General features: G+C 48.3%; 1 protein-coding gene across 6 annotated transcripts in view; it reads right to left on the reverse strand.

The window, feature by feature from the left end:
* Window positions 1–5,319: 5,319 nt before the first annotated feature.
* Window positions 5,320–24,973, reverse strand: part of LOC147113283 (LIM domain-binding protein 1) — a 105,563-nt gene continuing 85,909 nt past the window's right edge. For 5 of the 6 annotated variants that reach the window (XM_085994178.1, XM_085994174.1, XM_085994177.1 and 2 more), the window contains 6 exons: window positions 21,988–22,160; window positions 20,345–20,467; window positions 18,093–18,176; window positions 13,518–13,641; window positions 11,066–11,214; window positions 5,320–9,635 (listed from right to left, as the gene is read on the reverse strand). In XM_085994178.1, the coding sequence (XP_085850304.1) occupies window positions 9,405–9,635; window positions 11,066–11,214; window positions 13,518–13,641; window positions 18,093–18,176; window positions 20,345–20,467; window positions 21,988–22,160 (884 nt within the window). In that variant the 3' untranslated portion in view covers window positions 5,320–9,404. The remainder of the gene's footprint in view (window positions 9,636–11,065; window positions 11,215–13,517; window positions 13,642–18,092; window positions 18,177–20,344; window positions 20,468–21,987; window positions 22,161–24,973) is intronic. The other variant, XM_085994175.1, reaches the window with a different exon arrangement.

Here is a 24,973-nt window from a genome sequence, read left to right on the forward strand (position 1 = left end):
TCTGGATTATTTGTGCATTGAGTAACCCTGTGTGAAAAAATCACCGAGTTAAAATAATGAAGGATGAGCAGGAAACACACTGGGGCCAGTTCGACCTGGATAAGCTGAGGCTATTTGCCAGAACAACACAATAGCTATAACCTACCCTTAGTATCTGTGACAAGCTAGAACACAATGACGTGGCTTTTTTGGAAAATTGTACCATGGGAATTTATCTTTCCAGTTGCATCGATGTAATCACTGATAGATACAGAACATAGGAACATTAGGAGGCCATTCAGCCCCTCAAGCCTGCTCCGCCATTCAATGGGCTCATGGCTGCTCTGCACCTCAACTCTTTACCTGCCTTAGTTCCATATCCCTTGATAGAACCATAGACATAGAAGATAGGAGCAGGAGTAGGCCATTCGGCCCCTCGAGCCTGCTCCGCCATTCAATGAGATCATGGCTGATCATCCAAATTCAGTACCCTGTCCCTGCTTTCTCCCCATATCCCTTGATCCCTTTAGCCTTAAGAAATCTATCTAACTCCTTCTTGAATATATTTAATGAATTGGCCTCAACTGCCTTCTGTGGTAGAGAATTCCACAGGTTCACCACTCTCTGGGTGAAGAAATTCCTCCTCATCTCAGTCCTAAATGGCTTACCCCTTATCCTTAGACTGTGACCCCTAGTTCTGGACTCCCCGGCCATCGGGAACATCCTTCCTGCATTTAGTCTGTCTAGTCCTGTTAGAATTTTATAAGTTTCAATCATTCCTGGGGTTATTATATGAATTTAGTCTTTTCTGGGTGTTATTGTATAAATGATGGGTATTAAAGGTCACAGAATCAAGGCTGGATCGGTGAACTAAGATGGGCGAATGGCTTCCCTCATCTGTAATTATTTTATGATCTTGTGGTTAGAGTGTCTCCATATAATATCGTGTGAATCGAGATGGGAAACTCAGTATTTTTATTATAGATTTGATACAAACAGACTCCTGGAATATCTCAGTGCTCGCTGCTGTTAAACAGTTGAATCATCGAGTGATTGCAGCTCCCTACAGAGTGCAGCAGAGCATAACTAACCCTCACTCACACAATCTCCCTGGTAACAGCTGATTGAATCCCAGAGCTTTGTTCTCATTGGTCAGTGGATCCCCATTTATCCCTGGTCACTATATTTCTGGATTATTTGTGCATTGAGTAACCCTGTGTGAAAAAATCACCGAGTTAAAATAATGAAGGATGAGCAGGAAACACACTGGGGCCAGTTCGACCTGGATAAGCTGAGGCTATTTGCCAGAACAACACAATAGCTATAACCTACCCTTAGTATCTGTGACAAGCTAGAACACAATGACGTGGCTTTTTTGGAAAATTGTACCATGGGAATTTATCTTTCCAGTTGCATCGATGTAATCACTGATAGATACAGAACATAGGAACATTAGGAGGCCATTCAGCCCCTCGAGCCTGCTCCGCCATTCAATGGACTCATGGTTGCTCTGCACCTCAACTCTTTACCTGCCTTAGTTCCATATCCCTTGATAGAACCATAGACATAGAAGATAGGAGCAGGAATAGGCCATTCGGCCCCTCGAGCCTGCTCCGCCATTCAATGAGATCATGGCTGATCATCCAAATTCAGTACCCTGTCCCTGCCTTCTCCCCATATCCCTTGATCCCTTTAGCCTTAAGAAATATATCTAACTCCTTCTTGAATATATTTAATGAATTGGCCTCAATTGCCTTCTGTGGTAGAGAATTCCACAGGTTCACCACTCTCTGGGTGAAGAAATTCCTCCTCATCTCAGTCCTAAATGGCTTACCCCTTATCCTTAGACTGTGACCCCTGGTTCTGGACTCCCCCTTACTTGATACCCTTACTCAACAAACATCTACTGATCTCAGTCTTGAAAGCTGCAATTGTGCTAGATTCTACAGCCTTTTGGGGAGATGTTCCAGATTTCCACTACCCTTTGTGTGAAAAACTACTTCCTGATTTCTCTCCTGCATGACCGGGCTCTAATTTTAATATGCCCCCTTTGTTCTGGATTCCCCCACCAGAGGACATAAGTTTCTCCGTATCTATCCTAACAAATCCCTCTAACATTTTAAACACTTCAGTCAGATCACCCCTCAATCTTCTATACTCGAGGGAATACAAGCCAGGTTATGCAACCTGTCCTCATAATTTAACCCTTTTAGCCCCGGTATCAGTCTGGTGAATCTGCGCTGCCCCCCCCTCCAAGGCCAATATATCCTTCCTGAGGAGCGGGGCCCAGAAACTGAACAGAGTTACTCCAGATGGGGTCTGACCAAAGCTCTGTACAAATACAATCATAGAATCTTAAAATGATACAGCACTGGTTCTTTTGCCAATCATCTTAAACCTCTGATCCTCTGGTTACCGACCTTTCTGCCACTGCCAGTTATATAGGGCCTTCGTAAGACCACACCTGGAGCACTGTGCACAGTTTTGGTCTCCTTATCTAAGGAAGGATATACTTGCCTTGGAGGCGGTGCAACGAAGGTTCACTAGATTGATTCCTGGGATGAGAGGGTTGTTCTATGAGGAGAGATTGTGTAGAATGGGCCGATACTCTCTGGAGTTTAAAAGAATGCGAGGTGATCTCATTGAAACATATAAGATTCTGAAGGGGATTGACAGGGTAGATGCTGAGAGGCTGTTTCCCCTGGCTGGAGTGTCTAGAACTAGGGGTCACAGTCTCAGAATAAGGGGTCGGTCATTTAGGACTGAGATAAGGAGGAATTTCTTCACTCAGAGGGTTGTGAATCTTTGGAATTCTCTACCCCAGAGGGCTGAGGCTCAGTCTTTGAGTATATTCAAGGCTGAGATCGTTAGATTTTTGAACTCTAGGGGAATCAAGGGATATGGAGATCGGGCGGGAAAGTGGAGTTGAGGTCGAAGATCAGCCATGATCTTATTGAATGGTGGAGCAGGCTCGAGGGTCCGTATGGCCGACTCCTGCTCCTATTTCTTATGTTCTTATGCTCCTCCGGCTCCCGACCACCACCACCCCCTCCCCCACTCCCCGCCCAATCCCTTCCTCCCTCCTCTCTGAGGTCTTGTACATGAGGCCTACCCGCCCACAGACAGCCAGACTCTCCATCTGGCTTGCTACGGGCAGGAGTCAGAGCTTTCAAATGCCAATCAGTCCCTGCTGTTAAATTCGCCAGGGCCTGTGGAAAACCCATTTTCCCGGGTTTCCCGATTGTAGCCTCCCAGCTCCTGACCCAGATTAAAATTCAGACCTATGCGTCTATTAATAAACATGGTGTGGAGATGCCGGTGTTGGACTGGGGTGGACAAATGTAAGAAGTCACACAACACCAGGTTTTATTTGAAATCACAAGCTTTCGGAGCGCTGCTCCTTCGTCAGGTGAAGTGGAGAGATGCATAAAGACACAACTTATATACTCAGAGAACACTGCCAGATGATTACAAGTAATCTTTCTAACTGCCCTTTATCACACCTCGGCAGAGAGATAATCACAGCAATCAAAGGTGTGAATGGTGTCCAAACAGGTCAGTCAGGAAAACATTACATCAAAGAACAATGAGGTGGGGTCACAAGGGGTCAAATGTTGCAGATGCTGGGGTCTGTATGAAAAACAAAAAACAGACAAAAAAACATTTTTTTTGCTGGAAATCACAGCACTTGGACTATAACCTGGTGTTGTGTGACTTCTTCTATTAATAAAGCCAAGGATATTGTATTTATTTTAACAACCTGAAGTATAACTTTCTCCGCTTTTTAATCTGTGTAGAGAGAACAAGCTTCCTCAGACTCATGGTATGAAAAACACATCTGACTCACATCCTGAAGTCAGAGTCCAGGTCCCACCCACCCTTTTTTTTTACAGAATGCATCTTCTCTTAACCATGTCTTAATGTAACTTTCGCTGTCTGGATAGGTTAGATTGAACAAAAGATACTCATGTTACATTAATCGGATTGGAGCACAGGAGCAAATGGGAGGGGCTGTTGAACGGGCAAGTTTGGAAGGGCGAACGGGGAAACGACGGAGAGATGGTGGGTGCGAGATTGACAGCAATGGGGGGGCGCAGTCAACAGATTACAAGAAACAAGATTGTAAGTGGTGTATATCTGAATAAGTGAGAGGCAGCAGGTGTGGAGACGAGTGAGTGAACGACAGAGAGAGGGAAGGAGAGAGAGAGGGAGGGAAGGAGAGAGAGAGACAGACAGAGACAGTGAGGGAAGGAGAGCGACTGGGGGGGGAGAGAGAGACGGGGAGAGAGAAAGAGTCGAGAGACTGGGGGAGAGAGGGAGAGAGAGAGGGGGAGATAGATAGAGACTGGGGAGATAGAGAGACTGAGGGGGGAGAGAGAGAGCCAACGACGACTCGAGTCTGGATGACCCTACGTCAGGTGGGGTTACATGTAGCGTGACAACCGGGATCTTGGGTTCATGTCACGCTACATGTAACCCCACCTGACATAGGGTCATCCATACTCGAGTCGTCGTTGGCTTGTTCTCTCTACACAGATGCGGCCAGACCTGCTGTGATTTCCAGCAAAAAAAAGTTTTTTTGTCTGTTTTTTGTTTTTCATACAGACCCCAGCATCTGCAACATTTGACCCCTTGTGACCCCACCTCATTGTTCTTTGATGTAATGTTTTCCTGACTGACCTGTTTGGACACCATTCACACCTTTGATTCCTGTGATTATCTCTCTGCCGAGGTGTGATAAATGGCAGTTAGAAAGATTACCTGTAATCATCTGGCATTATTCTCTGACTATATAAGCTGTGTCTTTATGCATCTCTCCACTTCACCTGATGAAGGAGCAGCGCTCCAAAAGCTTGTGATTTCAAATAAAACTGTTGGACTATAACCTGGTGTTGTGTGACTTCTTCTATCAATAAAGCCAAGGATATTGTATTTATTTTAACAACCTGAAGTATAACTTTCTCCGCTTTTTAATCTAGCCTGCTTGAGATAAATGCCAATATTCAATTAGTCCTTTTGATTGTTTTTTTACCTGTCTACTTGCTTTAAATGCATGTTGTTGTTGTCCCTCCAAACCTACTGTCATCTGCAAACTTGGATATACAACTCTCTATTCCTTCATCCAAGTCATTCATAAATATGAGAAGTTGAGGCCCCAGAACAGATCCCTTGGGAACACCAGTTGTCACATCCCATCAATCAGATAACATTCCCTTTATCCCTACTCACTGTCTCCTACCTCGCAACCAATTTCCATCTCAAGTTAAAGGGCTCCCTCCAACTCGGTGCACTCTCATTTTTTCTAATCTCTTTAATGAGGAACAGAAAATTTCAGAGGCATTTGTTGTAAGTTTTACAATACGTTTAATGACAGCAATACAGATTGTTAAGTACTAGCGTTTAATATACAAGCAGAGATACACGGAACAAGGAAAGGCTTCAAAACAATGAAAATAAAACACATTTCCCCTGCACGAGTTAACATTAAAAAACATTACAAACAATTCTGAGGGGAAATTGTTCAGCATTCCGCCTTTTTAATTAATTTTTTTAAAGTTTTTTTCCCCCGGATTCCTTTTGCTGTATAAAACAAGACAATGTGCATCTTATATTCTTACTGTCTCTCTACAGATTTACAGCCAAGTAGAAAATCATGTCAAGCAGCCAAGAATTCTCTGTCTCCATCTCACTCTCTCTGTTCAAAGAGGTACCAGGGGTTAGATGTGGCAGGTAAACTTCACTCAGGCAAAATTTCAACGTAAAAAAAAAAACCTTTTAAAAAAGGTACTGTTAAAGATATACATATTTCAGAAGCTGGATCCCCTTGGCAGGGGTGGGGGCAAGCCCGACTGACAGTGGTGTGGTCAGAGTTTGCGCATGCATACTGTGCTTGGTGACTGTCTACATCAATAGCTGGTGCAGTTAAGCCCCTCCCCAGGTCACTAACACAATCCAAGGGCACAGGATCGACATATTTGCTGATTTTGAACGCGTCAGGTGCAGCCAGTAGTTCAGTATGGATTTTTAAAAAGTTTTTGCAGTGATCACTAAGTTTGGAATATGTGTGCCGGTTATTTTGCTCGATGTCCATTGTAAACTCTGATACACACCGACCAGAGACAGATAGGGGGCAAATTGATAGGCCACAGGTCAAGTGAACAGGTGGCACTGGGTCATTTACAGATCTACAGGGACGGTGCAAAAAGCTGGACTCAACTCCGATCCACCAGTCCCATCGACGCGCCTGCAAGTCAACCCTTGCCCAGAGTTACTCACAGAAGGTGCTGCCACACCAACCCCGCTTCTATTTTCAGTTTTGACCCCGATTCATGCTCTGCTGCAGGGCTACGGGCACCGGCAGCCCCTTCAGTTCCTTCATGTGTGCCAGCAAGCTATTCGACCACAGGAGGCAGCACTAACTGAGTCTGATTCTGCTCATGCGCAATGTGCACAAACCTTCCAGTGCAGCAGATGGTTGCGGGGGGGGGGGGGGGGGTTGTTGTCCGAAATGCGACCCTAGCTGATGCCCCCTTTCAAACCCAGGGACGCTGGGCTCCCAATGTAATCAGTGCCCAGGCTGAGATCAGCAACTCAGCACAGAGCGGGCACAGCAGGTTCAGAATCCTTGTACCTTGAGACACAATCACTGAACTCGAGTCATTCCTACACCCAACATTTTACGGGTGGGCAGGATAATGCCGGATTTCTGACTGCGTCCTCTGGCATGAGGCCTCACCTGCCGGAGGCACTTAACCCGCAGTTGGGAAATGATGATTCCACCACCCCCCCCGGAACCCATTCATAAATCAGCCCCAGTGTGTGTGCTTGCAGACTCTGCAACGAGTTTCATCCCCCCGGCGCCGCCTACTGAACCTAGCAAGATTACAGCACTGACATAACTCAGCTGGATCCACAGTGCAAGGGTTCAGGACTGGTTCGAAACTGTCCCACTCGGAATGTATTTTGACCGGGAGGTTTGGGGTGGGAGGGGGGGGGCAGATTCGAACCGTTCACGACCCAGAAATAAAAGACACTGGAGGAACACACTGCAGGTCCGTCAGCGACTGTAAAGGGGAAAGGCACGTTAATGTTTCGGGTGTGGACCCTTCCTCAGAATCTAATAAAGCTCCGCGCTAGAAACTGGATTCTGAAGAGCCCGTGTCCAAAATCTTAACTTGTACTTTCTGCTGAATCTTTCCTGCATTTCCTGTTTTTATTTCAGATCTTCAGTGTTTCCTGTTTCTTTCTTTTGTATTTATACTCAGAATCCACATAGGTAAAGATTCTGGTTTGTCCAATATGGACCTGCATGTTCTACAGCCATTGGGACTTACTTTCCTACATTACAACAGTGACTACACTTCAAAAGTACTTCATTGGCTGTGAAGCTCTTTAGGACGTCCCGAGGTCGTGACAGGCGCTGCAGAAATGCAAGTTCTTTCTTTCTTTAAGCCCAGTGTATTCAAGTGCAGGCTGAAGTCAAGGCTGAGGGATCTCCCCAAGTGTGTGTAGAAGTACCGCTGAGGTTTAACCAGATAAAACTGCACTGTACAGAGGAGCTCTGTGGGGTTCCCAGATCCCAGGATCCACAACACCGGATCTCTGCGAGGTCCCAGTCGGGTCACAGGATCGACAACACCGGATCACCGTCGGGTCCCAGATCCCAGGATCCACAACACTGGATCACTGTGGGTTCACAGGATCCGTAACACTGGATCTCTGTGGGATCCCAGTCGGGTCGGGTCAGGTCAGGAGCTTGTGTGTTCCTTGAACAGTTTCACAGTGCATCTTAAGAGGAGATTTCGTTTGTTACGTTAAAGAGCAGATTTGGAAATATTTGCGCTCCGAACCGCGAGAGGCATCTTGGATTAAATCGAAGCTTGGCAAGATACCTACCTCACACAGTATAATTTTCAAGTACTGCCAAAGACCGACAATTGAAAAGGAAAAATCTCCACGTGTTGAAATCTGAAATATCAACAGAAAGCAGAAGACTGGTCAGCATCTGAAAGGAGCAAAAGGCAGCTTAACGCTGCGCGTAGACCCATCAGTCAGAACTTGGCGGCGTCTCCGATACCTCACCCAGGTGGCCAGACTTCATATATGTGCCAAGACAGTGTGAGTGGTAGCAGGCTATTTAACCAAGGGGATTATCACAGCCAAGGCTGATCCCATCCTCACCAGGACTTTTTCCTCTCCAACCCAGGGGTACTGAGGCCAGGTGCGGCACCCCTAGCATCTCCCTGGGCAAGGTACAAAACTCAGTGCAGCCCGGGAGTGCCACCTGGGACCTGCTCGATCTGTAGCACCCAGCTACTCACTGGAGAAACTTTCTGAAGCTCTGGAGAGTGTCGTCACAATTTCTATTAATACTTTTCTAGCAAACAAAAAGCTTAAAATGTTTTTATTTTAATACCATGCAATAAGATCACTAATATCCCTTGAAAGAATAAGCAGGCCCTTGTACTGCGGAGTCCTGTGGTGCTGCAAAAACATTGGGGTTTTGAGGATTCGGATGCATGTTACTGTAGACCACTGCGTTGATATCTCCCTCTAAGCAGGTTCTGTGGGGGGTGCAGTCTGCAGTAGTCTTTTGGGTGGGGAAGAAATCTGGATACCAATAATCGCACCGCCCCGCCCCCATTCCCAGGGTTTGTCCCCCTCCTCACTTCTCTCTCATGGTTCCATAGGCACCAAATTCCGTCCATGTGTTCCAATCTTCATGCGAACTGAGACAGTGAGCGTCTGTGTGCTATTTGACCACAAGGGGCATCACAGTCCCATCCTCACCCAGTGTCCGTGCACGGGTATTTTTCCTGTAATGCGTCACCAGATAATGATCGGGCGCGAGACTCCTGGCTGAGACCCAGCGGTAGTACACTAACCCCCCATCCCCGCCCAACCCCCCATATTCTCACCCCTGCTGAAATCAGCTGATTTAGCACAGCTCAGGAGATCGAACTCTGGAACATCCTGGTCCGTGCGGCTCATTACCACACAGGTGGCGCATCTGCCCACCGTGCCAGCCGTGGAACCTTCGAGAACAGCAATTTTCTTTTTCCCTCGCCCGCCCGCCCAGGGCCAAAGCGAGAGAATGGTCGTCAGGAGTGGAGAGGAGCTCGAATCGGGGCGGGCTTCGAATCCTCTCTGCAGCAACTTATCTGTTAACACTTCAGTATTTAAGAGAGTTAGAGGAAAATACTTTGTAGTAGCTAAAAAAAAAATAGAAGCGGGTATTATATCCAATAGTTAAAGAAGTGATAGATTGGGAAGAGGGAGAGAGCAATGACTGATGCTTTCGTTATTGGCTGCACAAGTTGGGAGCACAGTGACAAACCACCCCCCCTGGTACCTCCACTTGTGGTTACTTTGACAGGTAGATTTATTTTAGGTTTGGGAACGTGCGCTGGCCGTTCTGTACATCTTTACTGGGAGGCCTGCGATGTTGGGTTCTCCGACTTGCTCTCTTGGCTCGATGGGGGCTTGCTGTTCCAGGGGCTGTTGGCCCCCAGCGCGGGCGAGTTGTTGAAGCTGTCCTCGTCGTCGATGCCGTTGGTCGCGTCGTACTGGGTGTTCTCCAACCGCGTGATGAGCCGCTCGTCCTCATCGCCAAACTCCCCCCCCATCAGGGTGGGCTCACCCACCACCATCACGTCCTGTAACAGGGAGGTGACCTCAGCTCATTTAAGGAACAACTCGCGGCGGGATAGACAGACAGACCGACCCCGACAAACACACACAATGCACAGAAACACCTGAACACAACAACAACAACAACAACCTGCATTTACACAGCACCTTTAGCGCAGTAAAAACATCTCAAGGCGCTTCACCGGAGCATAAATCAGACAAAAATCTGACACCGAGCCACATAAGGAGATATTAGGACAGGTGACCAAAAGCTTGGTCAAAGAGGCAGGTTTTAAGGAGCGTCTTAAAGGAGAGAGAGGTGGAGAGGCGGAGAGGTTTACGGAGGGAATTCCAGACGCTCCTTAAAACCTACCTCTTTGAACAAGCTTTTGGTCACCTGGCCTACTATCTACTTACGTGGCTCGCTGTCAAATTTTTGTCTGATTATTCTCTTGTGAAGCGCCTTGGGACGTGGAGAAGTGGCGAGATTTAGGGAGGGAATTCCAGAGCTTACGGCCCAGGCAGCCACCAATGGTGGAGCGATTAAAATCGGGGATGCACCAGAGGCAGAGTTGGAGGAGCGCGGAGATCTCGGAGGGTTGTGGGGCTGGAGGAGATTACAGAGATAGGGAGAGGTGAGGCCATGGAGGGATTTGAACACAAGGATGAGAATTTTAAATTCTAGGGGTACAGACATATGGGTGTAAACATTCAAAACACAGACACACGCATAACCCCTGACACACAGATAGATACACTGACGTAAAAACCATAGGCAAGATGTTTCTCTATGAGTCTATACAATGACCATAGCGTTGGAATCCATGTACCAATTTGTTAACATTTTCTCCCCGCTATTAAGATCCATTCCCCCTCAACCACTCATGACCCCACCCCCCATACACACATCACATTGTCAAGAAGGAAAGTGGACAAGCTATTTCCAAGTCGCAGCAAGTGCCACACTGTAATGAGCTTGAGATGTGACCAGGCCGGCTGGACATTCTCCCTGTCCATAGGTAGACTTTCCAACTCACTCCAACAAACCCAGATGGTCAGACACTCATCCCATTGGATGACCTGTGGATCTGAAGTCAATCACCTGTGCATCTGGTATGCCAACTCTTTGCTATTTATTATTTCCACGCCCCCCCCCCCTTAAACTCCTCCCTCCTTCTCCTGAAGGCATTGACTCTTGCTGGGATGTGGTTCTGTGGGCGCACCCTCACGCCCCCTTGGGCGAGGTGGCCGAGTGGTCAGTCCAGACCAGGGGGATCCACAGCTCAGTGTTCAAAGCTGACACTGGGCAGAAAGAGCGAAGCGAAGTGACAACGATGACATCAAATCCGAACTCTTGTAAAAAGAAAATTTCCCGGGAAAAAAAAGAGGAAAATCTGTCGATTTCCTGGCCTCGTACGGTTCAGTGAGTGAAGGGCAAAGAAACGTGGATGCTTACAGGTACCTGACTGGACAGCGCAAAACTACTGGCCGGACTCTTCTTTTTGCTGTTGCTGTTGGTGTTGGAGTTGGTGCCGCTGCTGATGGTGCTGCCCCCAGACATTTTCCTTTTCCTGCGCTTGCTCGGTGCCTGTCTGGCTGGTTCAGCTGGTGAAACAAGCAATCGATATCAACTGGCAACGAGTAATCTGATCAAAACTCCTTAAACCTTCTCCCCCGCCCCCCGCGAGTCAGTTTTCATTTGTCATGGTGCGAGATGCTTGTGTTGGGGAACGCAGTCCACAAACAGCACCAACACCTGTCAGATGCAGAACTCCACCATCTCACCGCAGTGGAGTGTCCCCGCACCACTGATCGTTTTCTACTTCCAAGTCAACCATCCTGGTGCCTCTTTGAGAACCCAGGAACCTCTGGCCTGTCTGGCTTAGAAATTGTACTGAGTGGTGCGTGCATCCACTGAGGCTAATGGAAGTAAGTGTTTTATTCCTCTCTGGTTTTCTCCGATACTCAGTTCCAGAAGGCACTGACTAATTTCTGGTGCACTGTTGCAAGTCACCCCGTAGCAGTGTGTCTTAGTGCCATTAATCATGTGAGTGTCGATGGTTAATGTCACCAGGCTGCGTGGATATTGCACCCGATATTGACAGATACACATGTCGAGCAGGGGTGAGGGGAGCAGGAAACCTGTGCTTTCCCCACCACCCCCTCCTTGAAGGATAAAGACATCAGGAACGGGAGGAGCCCATTCAGCCCCTCGAGCCTGTTCCACCATTCAATGAGATCCTGGCTGATCTGCGACCTAACTCCATTTACCCGCCTTTGGCCCATATCCCCTAATACCTTTGGTTAACAAAAATCTATCAATCTCAGATTTAAAATTAACAATTGATCTAGCATCAATTGCCGTTTGCGGAAGAGAGTTCCAAACTTCTACCACCCTTTGTGTGTAGAAGTGTTTCCTAATTTCACTCCTGAAAGGTCTGGCTCTAATTTTGAGACTATGCCCCCTAGTCCTAGACTCCCCAACCAGCGGAAATAGTTTCTCTCTATCTTCCTTATCTGTTCCCCTTACTACAATACTAATTCAAAAATTGAACCGAAGATATTCCTGGTCTGTGACTCAGCTGCTCGCTGAGGTATCAGGGGATCCCGAGCACGATTCTTCATACCATGGCATGGAAATTCCCGTTTCTGGGCCTGAAATGGGAAGGCCTGAGGCCGGCCCAAAGCTGGGCTTCGAGCCTCGTTATCATTATTCGGGCGAGCTGCTGGTGCCTGTCCCACCTCCGCACGCAGCTTGTCCACTTTGAAAAGGTGAATGTCGGGCCCCTTGCCTCGCCGGCGGGACGGAGGCTGGAACGGTGGGGGGGCCGTCGATGCTGATCGCGAGCGTTGTGGAGTCGGGGAGGGGGTGCGGCCGGGGGGCACTCCTGCTCCTTCTGGCTCCACAGGAACGAGTTTTGACACGTTTTACTTTTTGTAGGCGGCCACTGCTGCACGCCAATTTCAGCAAGGGGGCCTAAAACAGGCATGGGGCACCTCATTTACATATGTAAGGGGGCCACCAGGGATGCCTGAAAAATGGCCCGACCCAATATCTTTCAGCGGCCCTTTGGGTGCGCGACATTGGTCTCTGAAATTGAAAGAAAAGACTTGCATTTCTATAGCGCCTTTCACGACCGCCGGATGTCTCAAAGCACTTTACAGCCAATGAAGTACCTTTTTGAAGTCATAGAGTCAAAACGGCACAGAAGGGGGCCATTCGGCCCATCGAGTCCGTGCCGGCTCTCTGTAGAGCAATCCAGTCAGTCCCATTCCCCCGCTCTATCCCCGTAGCCCTGCAAGTTTATTTCCCTCAAGTGTCTATCCTCAAGTCTCCCCTTGAAAACACCGAGTGTCTCCGCTTGCACCACTTCCGTCGGCAGTGAGTTCCAGGTCCTCACCACTCGCTGCATAAAAAAGTTTTTCCTCACATCGCCCTGTATCTCTTGCCCAAAACCTTAAATCTGTGTCCCCTAGTCCTTGTACCATCAACTAGTGGGAACAGCCTTTCCCCGTCTAGCCTATCCAAACCCGTCATAATCTTGTACACCTCGATCAAATCACCTCTCAACCTCCTTTGCTCTAATGAAAACAAATCCAGCTTCTCCAACCTGTCCTTGTAGCTAAGATCCCCCATCCCCGGAACCATTCTGGTAAATCTCCTCTGCACCCTGTTGTAATGTAGGAAACACGGCAGCCAATTTGCACACAGCAAGCTCCCACAAACAGCAATGTGATAATGATCAGATAATCTGTTTTTGTTATGTTGATACGCCCGTAAAATTAGTGCAACAAGGTCCAATTTCTATCCCACTTGGGAGTTTTTTTTATGTATAAACATTATTCTTTTCATTTGCTGTCACAGACACGCACAAACTAAAGAGTGGCAGAGCCCGTCATGCACTTACCAGGGGGCGCAACCATCCGCTGCCACTTCTGGAACAGGCATGTCTTGAGGCAGTCCCTGGGGCTTAAGCTGTAGGTTTTATGCCTGGACATCAGCTCCTGCATTGGCTCTAAAATAACACAGAGCTACCAGAGGGTGAGGAGAAGGAGGGAGCAAGGGAGAGCGTGACGGAGAAGGGGAGAGCGTGACGGAGAAGGGGAGAGCGTGACGGAGAAGGGGAGAGCGTGACGGAGAAGGGGAGAGCGTGACGGAGAAGGGGAGAGCGTGACGGAGAAGGGGAGAGCGTGACGGAGAAGGGGAGAGCGTGACGGAGAAGGGGAGAGCGTGACGGAGAAGGGGAGAGCGTGACGGAGAAGGGGAGAGCGTGACGGAGAAGGGGAGAGCGTGACGGAGAAGGGGAGAGCGTGACGGAGAAGGGGAGAGCGTGACGGAGAAGGGGAGAGCGTGACGGAGAAGGGGAGAGCGTGACGGAGAAGGGGAGAGCGTGACGGAGAAGGGGAGAGCGTGACGGAGAAGGGGAGAGCGTGACGGAGAAGGGGAGAGCGTGACGGAGAAGGGGAGAGCGTGACGGAGAAGGGGAGAAAAGGAATTTGCAGGAGGAGGAAGAAGCAGAATTGGATAAAGGGGAGACATAAAGAGACAAAGAAGAGAACTAGTTACACATCTTGGTGCACACAAGATTGTACATGACATTGGGTTTCCACCTTATTCTCCACGAAGGTGTGTGGACTCGTTCGGGACATTGTAACTTGTCATCTCAGGTCTTCCTCAGCTGGTAGCATAACTGAGCCTGCGTGTAAACTGGGTCTAAACAAGGCGCACCCCAAATTGGGCCTCGGGCCTCATTTTAATCATGGGGTGAGCTGCCGATGAATGTTGTGCCTCCAAAGGCAGCTGACGCTCGCGGTCCAATACAATTGGGGGCACTTGCCTCGCCAGCAGTGGCCCTCACGTTAGTCCTGGAAAGTGGGAGAAGAAGAAGATGAGGAGGGACGATCGCGGGCCGGCAGCAGCCCACTGGAGCGCCGTGGAGCCTGGATCAGCGCTTCCGCCCCCCCCCGGATCAGAGCTTCCCCTCCCCCTGGATCAGAGCTTCCCCTCCCCCCCGGATCAGAGCTTCCCCTCCCCCCCGGATCAGAGCCTCCCCTCCCCCTGGATCCACAGGAAGGTAAGTGGGGAAAGAAATACTTGCATTTTGGAGAAGGCTGCAGCAATCCCACCGAAACCTGAGGACCAGACCCGGGTCCTGCTCCTCTCAGCACCGGCAAATGCTGCTGGTGGATCCTTAAAGAAGCTTTAGGCCCCTCATTGGCATATGCAAGGGGCCGAATACCTCGTTAAGATGCCTGAAAATCGTCCGAGGCCGATATGACAGACATATTTCAGGCGCCCATGGGCCCAGGGCATTGCCCTGCGAAATTGGTCAGTGTAGCCCCCATTTTACGCCTGGAAAACAGGTCCAAGAAGGACCAATTTCTACCCTAAAGACTAATAGAGAAGAATTTCAATGCAGTAGGAATATGGCAGAAACCCAACCTCAGATTCTAGCAGTTTAAAGAGTGTATGAAGTCCATTCTAAAACATCTTATTCATGTGAACATAATACCTTACAAGTTTCCCATCCATCCTGGCAATCAAACTCCAATGTTGCAGGAAACTCTCCCAAATCTATTGCTCCATTGCCCGAGTAACACAGGGAAGTTTTCCTGCAACACTAGAAGCCAGCGCAAATCATCCAGGATCCTCCCCACTAAATGTGGAAAAAAAGGTTACGGCTGATTACTACATTACGAACAGATAAAGGAATTAGCTCACTGCACGGAGTCCAAACACCCATCATCTGCTCCAGAATCCTCAAAGGATGGGCAATAAATGCCTGCCATGGCAGTGACTCCCACATTCCCGAAAAATGATTTTCTTTAAAACACTATAGGGCTGCAGCAATCCAGGGATGGGCAATACATGTGGCCACATGCCGAGAACAAATTATAAGTAAATTGTTATTGAGTCTCGGAGCAAGGGAGTCCATTTTTTAAAAACTTTATACCTTGAGGTTACATATAGAATCTAAATAAACATTCTCCCTAATTGCACATATTTCAAATTGCTGATACGAACAGATTCTCGTATTCTGAATTTTGTAATGCCATCACAAGTGAGCGGCTGGCTCAGCTACCTCAGAGCGCAGTTGGACATATATCGGCCGTTCCTTCATCGTCGCTGGGTCAAAATCCTGGAACTCCCTCCCTAACGGCACTGTGGGAGCACCTTCACCACACGGACTGCAGCGGTTCAAGGCGGCGCCTCACCACCACCTTCTCAAGGGCAACTAGGGATGGGCAATAAATGCTGGCCTCGCCAGTGTCACAGACATCCCATAAATTATTATTTTTTTTTTTTAAGTAGTTTTGTGGGACCAGAGTCACCTGTAGATCAGGTAAGTCCCTTTCCCAGCAGGACATTTTATTTCAGGTTTTTTATAAATGATAATCCAACAGTTTTATGCTAATTTCTTCCTGGTGCCAAACCACAAATGACCAGATTTATTAAATTCAATTTCATAATTTGCCAAAAGTGGGATCTGAATTCATGACCTCTAGGTTGCAAGTCCAGTACCACAACCACTACACTGCTGTACCCAACAATGAGATACCTGCACCAAGGCAGCCCACTCCAATCTTCCAGGTCCCCACATTCAAACAAGAAGATTAAGTGAATATGGGACTGAGCTTCCTGGGCTTTGAGGGCTAGAGCTCGGGGGCCACAGTTTGGGAACCCTTGCTGTAGGATATTGTAGTTAGCACAGTGCTCAACGAATTGTCTGCTGTGTAACTAAAGTCTGCCACTCTCTGATAAAAAGACAGCACGCTAAGGTTGGGACTGGGCAGTCTTGTAACAGCATTCCCTGGCATTCTCTCATAGAAACATCGAAGATAGGAGCAGGAGTCGGCCATTCGGCCCCTCGAGCCTGCTCCGTCATTCAATGAGATCATGGCTGATCATCCAAATTCAGTGCCCTGTCCCTGCCTTCTCCCCATATCCCTTGATCCCTTTAGCCTCAAGAAATATATCTAACTCCTTCTTGAATATATTTAATGAATTGGCCTCCACTGCCTTGTGGCAGAGAATTCCACAGGTTCACCACTCTCTGGGTGAAGAAATTCCTCCTCATCTCAGTCCTAAATGGCTTACCCCTTATCCTTAGACTTGACCCCTGGTTCTGGACTCCCCCGCCATCGGGAACATCCTTCCTGCATCTAGTCTGTCTAGTCCTGTTAGAATTTTAAAAGTTTCAATGAGATCCCCTCTCATTCTTCTAAACTCTAGCGAATATAAGCCTAATCGACCCAATCTCTCCTCATAAGTCATTCCTGCCATCCCAGGTATCAGTCTGGTGAATCTTCACTGCACTCCCTCCATGGCAAGAACATCCTTCCTCAGATAAGGTGACCAAAACTGCACACAATACTCAAGGTGTGGTCTCACCAAGGTCCTGTACAACTGCAGCAAGACATTTGTACTCAAATCGTCTCGCTACGAAGGCCAACATGCCATTTGCCTTCTTAACTGCCTGCTGCACCTGCATGCTTACCTTCAGCGACTGGTGCACAAGGACACCCAGGTCTCGTTGCACTTCCCCTTTTCCCAATCTATTGCTGTTCAGATAATAATCTGTCTTCCTGTTTTTGCCACCGAAGTGGATAACCTCAATTTATCCACATTATACTGCATTTGCCATGCATCTGCCCAATCACCCAACCTGTCCAAATCATCCTGGAGTTTCTCTGCATCCAGCACTGTTCTCCACACTAGTGGGAGAACCGCGCTGGATTCGAGCAGTGGCATAGGAGGAGACCGAAAGAACTTGTCACGTTGAGGAAATTTTTTCTGTAGCTGCATCCAACTATGAAGCCTTCCGTGGTCAAATAGCGTGCTGGCTCCACACTGTGTGGCTCAAGCTTGAAGTGTAGCCGTTTGGATGAAGAACACAGTGTGCTGCTGGCACCCCTGAAGGAAGATAGGAAGGATTTATTTCCCTTAGCAGAAAGGTCAATAACCAGGGGCAGAGATTTAAAGTAATTGGTCAGAAGTTTAGAGGGGAGTTGAGGAGAACTTTTTTCACCCAGAGGGTGGTGGGGGTCTGGAACTCACTGCCTGAAAGGGTGGTAGAGGCAGAAACCCTCATCACATTTAAAAAGTACTTGGATATGCGCTTGGAGTGCCGTAACCTGCAGGGCTACGGACCAAGAGCTGGAAAGTGGGATTAGGCTGGAGAGCTCTTTGTCGGCCGGCACGGACACGATGGGCCGAATGGCCTCCTTCTGTGCCGTAAATTTCTATGATTCTACGAAACATGGCAAAATTGGGAGTGGCAAATAATCTTATTGTTAAATGATGAACCAGAAAGATTAAATATATTCAGCTGGAAGTTGAAATTTTCTTTTAATTATAAACTTCTTCAGAACATGTAGGATTTAGTTGTCGATATGGATTAAAGTGTCACCAAGAGGCTGCGATGCCTTGTTCTTCCTGGTAGATTTTTACACTAGGATGTTGTACTTTAAACTGGCCTTACTCGGAGGTAGTTGAGGGTAGAGTTGGACAGGCCACATCTCGTGATGTTCTTTGACAGCTGATCCAGCATCTGCGGGTCCTGGGACTGTGAAAAACAAGGAATAGAGATCAATGAGCAGGTTGGCGAGGTTAGGTTGGATTAATGCAAAACAACAGATTCCTCCCAAGGTTACGAGAAACTCGGAGCAGAGTCACGGGTTTATTTCCAGAGTTTGAGTTTGTGGTTTTTGGAGGTGTGGGGGTGTTATTCACCGCTTGGCCATCAGTAGCCTATCACTTTGAAAAGTCAGCATGTAGCAATACCAAGAAGAATGTGACACCTTTAGTGGTGATGTGGGAGCCAGCCCCTTCCTCAGGGGTAGCATTCCCGCCTCAGAGTCAGAAGGTGAGGGGTTCGAGCCCCACTCCAGACAGTCCCGATGAGTGGAGACTAGACGATGGTCTCTAAACACTGGAGAGGGACTTGCATCTAGATGGAGTGACCCTTGGCACAGGAGTAGCATTCCCGCCACTGAGTCGGAAGGGTTGGGTTCGGACGCCACTCCAGACAGCCCCGGTGAGCGGAGACCTGGCTCTGAATACTGGGCTTAAGTCCAGTGGGGGTACTTGAGTCTGATGGGTGTGGGTGTCCCCCTCCCATTGTAAAGGGGCGGAGGGGATCTTTAGCCTTGCTTGCAGCCCACCTAGGAGAAAGTGCTCCGAAGATAAAAACTGTGAGGAGGGCGACGGGGAACCGCCTGGGCTACACCTTCCCTCGTACGTGGCTCCAGAATCTCAGAGCTTGAGAAACTGGGGCTAGGACCTGCCTCAGGTCACAACACAACAACAAAATAAGTTGATGATGTAATGTTCCATTTATGGAGATAACATCATACGTTAAATACTGGAAGAATTAATTGAAAGATTCATTTGAAGAGAATGTTCAAAGTGTAAACATTCCAAGGCCACAAACCAGAAGAATAGCACTGAAACTGAGTGAAACCATTAAATCGAGCTTTCCACCCCTCTACCTGATCAATTAACATAAGAATTGGGAGCAGAAGTTGGCCATATGGCCCCTCGAGCCTGCTCCGCCATTCAATAAGATCATGGCTGATCTTCCACCTCAACTCCACTTTTCTGCACTATCCCCATATCCCTCGATTCCCCGAGAGTCCAAAAATCTATCGATCTCAGCCCTGAATATACTGAGCCTCCACCACCCTCTGGGGCAGAGAATTCCAAAGATTCACCACCCTCTGAGTGAACAAATTCCTCCTCATCTCAGTCCTAAATGGCCGACCCCTTATTCTGAGACTATGACCCCTGGTTCTAGACTCTCCAGCCAGGGGGAAACAACCTCTCAGCATCTACCCTGTCAATCCCCCTCAGAATCTTGTATGTTTCAATGAGATCACCTCTCATTCTTCTAAACTCCAGAGAGTATCGGCCCATTCTACACAATCTCTCCACATAGGACAGCCCTCTCATCCCAGGTATCAATCTAGTGAACCTTCGTTGCACCGCCTCCAAGGTAAGTATATCCTTCCTTAGATAAGGAGACCAAAACTGTGCACAGTACTCCAGGTGTGGTCTCACCAAGGCCCTGTACAATTGTAGCAAGACTTCCTTACTCTTGTACGCCAACCCCCTTGCAATAAAGGCCAACATATCATTTGCCTTCCTAATTGCTTGCTGAACCTGCAAGCTAACTCTCTGTGTTCCCTGTACGAGGACACCTAAATCCCTCTGAATGCCAACATTTAATCGTTTCTGAGCATTTAAAAAATATTCAATTTTTCTATTCATCCGACCAAAGTGAATAACCTCACTTCATTCCTTTATGACAGAAACATATCATTGAGACCCATGGGAAATGATCATCTTCAAACTTGTGGCATTAACCAAAATTCACTCCAAAATTTGGCACTTGTGAGTTCCCAGGTTAATTCACTTCTTGCACATGAAGCAGCTCAAACCACTTTGCAAGGAGCAGATATTAAAACATAATAAAGTATGTCCCCCTCTGAACAATATTGGGGTTTTCTCACTGGGCGTAATTGAACTGAAACTAAGAGGAGCCAAATCTTTGAAGAAAGTGTTCTTGTAGGTTTCAGTGCTGGTTAAGGTGAGGGATGTTGAACACTTCCACATTTCAGGTGCCCAGTGTCAACACCGAGTGCTCCAGTGCAACAGCCCGCTGAGAAAAAGCACCAGAGTTTACAGATGTGTGTGGGTGAAGAAGGAGTCCCGTCTCGGGAAGAGGATACTCACGTTCATGGCGAGGATGCTGCGTGGGATCAGCTCACGGTGCTGCCTGATGTTAAAATGCCAGGTCTTGATCCTCATCATATCATCAAACATGAACTCCAGATATAACCGCCCCTCCACGCACACCTAGCAACACAACCGCCGACAAGATAAATAATGGTACATCACCCTCATTACAAATGTCAATTCTAACACTCGCTCTACGAAACAGCACCCTCAATTATTGACATGATGAATCAACTGAGCGGCCTGCGGGTGGCGCTGTCCAGGGAGAGTATAAATACTCGGGCATGGGCCCAGCTTGCGCAGGACATTCTTAACAGGAACTAGTGAAGGACACAACTAGACCTCCATGTTGTAAAACAGTTGATTAAAGCTTTGTTTAACGCTTAGACCAAGTGCCGAGTAGTTTTCTCACGTCAATTATAATATTCTCTCGCACCCCACCTTCATTACAAATCTGACTGTTAACACACCCCCACCCTCATTTTTTTTCCCATTCTTGGGATGTGGGCGTCACTGGCTGGCAAGGCCGGCATTTATTGCCCATCCCTAATCACCCTCGAGAAGGTGGTGGTGGGCCACCTTCTTCAACAAACCCTGCGAAACTGTGTGCCATAGCTGGTCAGAACACTGGCCTGCAAAGTAGCACGTTGTCAACCATGTGTTAGGGTACCATTGTACTATCCCACTGAGTGTCAGGGAACACCCAGTATGGGGGAGGGAAGCAGAGAACTGGTTGAACTGTTAGCCCTGGACCCTTCTCATGCACCTTCTAGTGCTTGGTGTCAAGAGCAGCAACAGCAGAGGCCTGGAAATAACTCACCCACTCTTTTACCTGAGAGAGAAAGAGAGAGAGAGAGGGGGGAGGGGGGATCAGGAATGAAAAAGGAGTCACCCCCCTCAGCACCCCCCAATAAAGTCAACGATGGGGCCAGGGTTTGACTCCAGCCCCGTTTGATTAGATGAACGTCTCGGCTGTTCACTGGCTGTAAGTAGGGTTGCCAACTCTGGCTGGACGTATTCCTGGCGGTTTCATCACGTGACCTCCTGCCTCCAACCGCCCCACCCGGTCAAACAGCTCATTTTCCCCCCCATCTCCAATATAAACAAAAGTGTTCAAATAATTTTTTTTTTTTTTTTAATGCCCCTATGATGTTTCTCTCCTGTGTGGCTCACAGCAGTGTCCAGGTGGTTAACCTTCACTTGCTGGAGACTCCAGGGCAATCCTGGAGATATGGCAACTGTACCTGCGAGGGTCCAGTGTAATGGGTCTCGGTGCAGTTCTTGGCGGGAATGGGTCCACAGCGTGAAATTGACCTTAATTTGGCAATCGCTCTCAGGGAGGCCACTAAATACGGCAACCATGGGAATAGGAAACATCCCAGCAGTGCTGGAGTGGCCTGATCCTGAGCTGTTACAACACCACGTAAATCAGCCGGCCTCATTTCATGGGCAGGGATCCCCCCACCTGCAGGCCCAGTGGAGACGCAAACCCCTAACTCACCCCGCCCCCCGCCCCCCCCACCGTGGACAAGAGACAAATTGCCACTCGATCCCTCCCAGTCTTCCCGCTGTGAGTCCCAAGAGTGAGGGCCCTTGGGCTGCAACGTGCAGTCGGTGGGTTTCCCCGAGTCAGGCCCTACCTTGGTGAACATGGGCTTCCCATGCTGCGTCACCATCGTGCACTGGTCGCAGTCCAGCGACACAAAGTTATTGTGGAATGATTCCTTTGGGTGCTTGAGGACATAGTACAGGTCGGTCGCCCCTCCCTCGAAGATACTGCGAAAATAGCGCGGGATCAAAGTCCGGCCGATAGCTGCGGGAGAGACGGAAGAAACGGGAAAGTGTTATTTGATTTGAAGGCACCGATTCTTGCTGCGATAATAGTTCCACTGGTGCCAGTCTTCCTCCAGCACTTTGCCCATTCTCTGTGTGTGGATCTAGGCAATGAGCATCAGCTCGTCAAGAAAGAACTTGCATTTATACAGCGCCTTTCATAAGAACATAGCAGTAGGTCATTCAGCCCCTCGAGCCTGCTCCGCCATTCAATAAGATCATGGCTGATCTGATCTTGGTCTCAACTCCACTTCCCTGCCCGCTCCCCATAACCCTCGACTCCCTGTAGTTCAAATATCTGTCTATCTCCACCTTGAATATATTCAATGACTCCGCCTCCACAGCTCTCTGGGGAAAATTCCAGATTCACGACCCCGAGAAAAAATTCCTCCTCATCTCCGTTTTAAATGGGTGCCCCCTTATTCTGAGACTGTGACCCTTAGTTCTAGATTCCCCCACGAGGGGAAACATCCTCTCTGCATCTACCTTGTCGAGCCCCCTCAAAATCTTATATGTTTCAGTAAGATCACCTCCCATTCTTCTAAATTCCAATGAGTATAGGCCTAACCTGCTCAACCTTTCAAGACAACCCTTTCATCTCAGGAATCAACCTAGTAAACCTTCTCTGAACTGCCTCCAATGCAAGTATATCCTTCCTTAAATAAGGAGACCAAAACTGTACGCAGTACTCCAGGTGTGGTCTCACCAACGCCCTGTACAGTTGTAGCAGGACTTCCCTACTTTTATTCTCCATTCCCTTTGCAATAAAGGCCAACATTGCATTTGCCTTCCTAATTACTTGCTGTACCTGCATGCTAACTTTTTGTGTTTCATGTACTAGGACCCCCAGGTCCCTCTGTACCGCAGCATTTTGTAATCTCTCCCAATTTAAATAATAATTTGCTTTTTTATTTTTCCTACCAAAGTGGATAACCTCACATTTTCCCACATTATACTCCATCTGCCAAATGTTTTCCCACTTAACCTCTCTATATCCCTTTGCAGACTTTGTGTCCTCCTCACAATTTGCTTTCCCACCTATCTTTGTATCAGCAGCAAATTTGGCTACATTACACTCGGTCCCTTCATCCAAGTCATTAATATAGATTGTAAATAGTTGAGGCCCCAGCACTGATCCCTGTGGCACCCCACTAGTTACAGTTTGCCAACCGGAAAATGACCCATTTATCCCGACTCTCTGTTTTCTGTTAGTTAGCCAATTCTCTATCCATGCTAATATATTACCCCCAGCCCCGTGAACTCTTATCTTGTGTAGTAACCTTTTATGTGGCACCTTATCGAATGCCTTCTGGAAATCCAAATACACGACATTTACTGGTTCCTCTTTGTCCACCCTGCTCGTTACATCCTCAAAGAACTCCAGCAAATTTGTCAAACATGATTTCCCTTTCATAAAACCATGCTGACTCTGCTTGACTGTATTATGATTTTCCAAATGTCCTGCTGCCACTTCCTTAATAATGGACTCCAGCATTTTCACAATGACAGTCCTCAGGACGTCCCAGAGCGCTTTACAACCAATTAAGTACTTTTTTCAAGTGTAGTCACTGTTGTAGGAAATGCGGCAGCCAATTTGTGCACAGCAAGCTCCCACATACAGCAATGTGATAATGACCAGATAATCTGTTTTAGTGATGTTGGTCGAGGGATAAATATTGGCCCCAGGACACCGGGGAGAATTCCCCTGCTCTTCTTCGGGATCTTTAACATCCACCCGAGAGAGCAGACGGGGCCTTGATTTAACGTCTCATCCAAAAGACGGCACCTCCGACAGTGCAGCACTCCCTCAGCACTGCACTGAAATGTGAGATTAGATTTTGTGCTCAAGTGCTGGAGTGGGGCTTGGAGCAACAACCTTCTGACTCCGAGGCGGGGGTGCGGCTGAATGAACCACACAGACGCATTCAACCACTGGAAGGGCATCAAGGCTGAACCAGTTCCTGTCCTCATCCAAAGCCCACACATCCTCCCCTCCCAGCAGGGGGGTCACGGGATGGTGATCAGGAGCAAAAACCCTGGGGGATTTTTATCCCTCCATTGACTGAGACACTGGGCTGGATTTTATCAATGGAGGCGTGTAGGAGGCGGGACTCCCACTTTTGGGGTTGTAGTCCCGCCTCCATCGAGTTGTGGCCAACCCACCCGGCAACAGGTGACATCACAGATTGACATTTCATCTGTCAAGAGCTTTTGACAGATGAAATATCAGCGTTTGACAGGCTCTTTGAAGCTGTCAAACACTGACAATCTGTACTCCAAGTTAATTCCTTCCTCTCAGGCTGATTTAGAGATCTCTCCAGAACAGAAAGCAGAATGCTGCAGATTTTGACAGCTCGCGGCCATTCTGCTTTCTGTGCCGGTGAGATGAGGGACTCCCGAGACCTGAAGGAAGGAAGGCTGTAAAGGTAAGTAAAGGTAAGTAAAACTTCTTTAAACACTTTACACACACCAAACACACTTACCTCTGCACTCATGCACCCATCACTCACCTGAACACCGGACATCTCGACCCCTCCAAGCCCTTCAGCCCGACGGTCCGCCTCGCTAACTTGGCGTGGTTTGGAGCCATCGGGAATCCCACACTTCAGGAATAAAAATAGGGATTAGGCTAAAAACTGCCTGTTAACTACCTGTTAACGGGCAGTTAATTGGCACTAATCCCCTTCCCACCTCGGGGAGGCGGCTCCCAGCACAGGTCGGGTACCCGCCTCCTGGGAAACTGGCATGGAGGCGGGTTGGGGGCGGGAAGGGTTCGTGCCTTCCCCCCCCCCC

Source organism: Somniosus microcephalus, chromosome 8, assembly GCF_052327205.1.
Source record: "Somniosus microcephalus isolate GS21.2 chromosome 8, FLI_Smic_1.0, whole genome shotgun sequence".
NCBI lineage: Eukaryota > Metazoa > Chordata > Chondrichthyes > Squaliformes > Somniosidae > Somniosus > Somniosus microcephalus.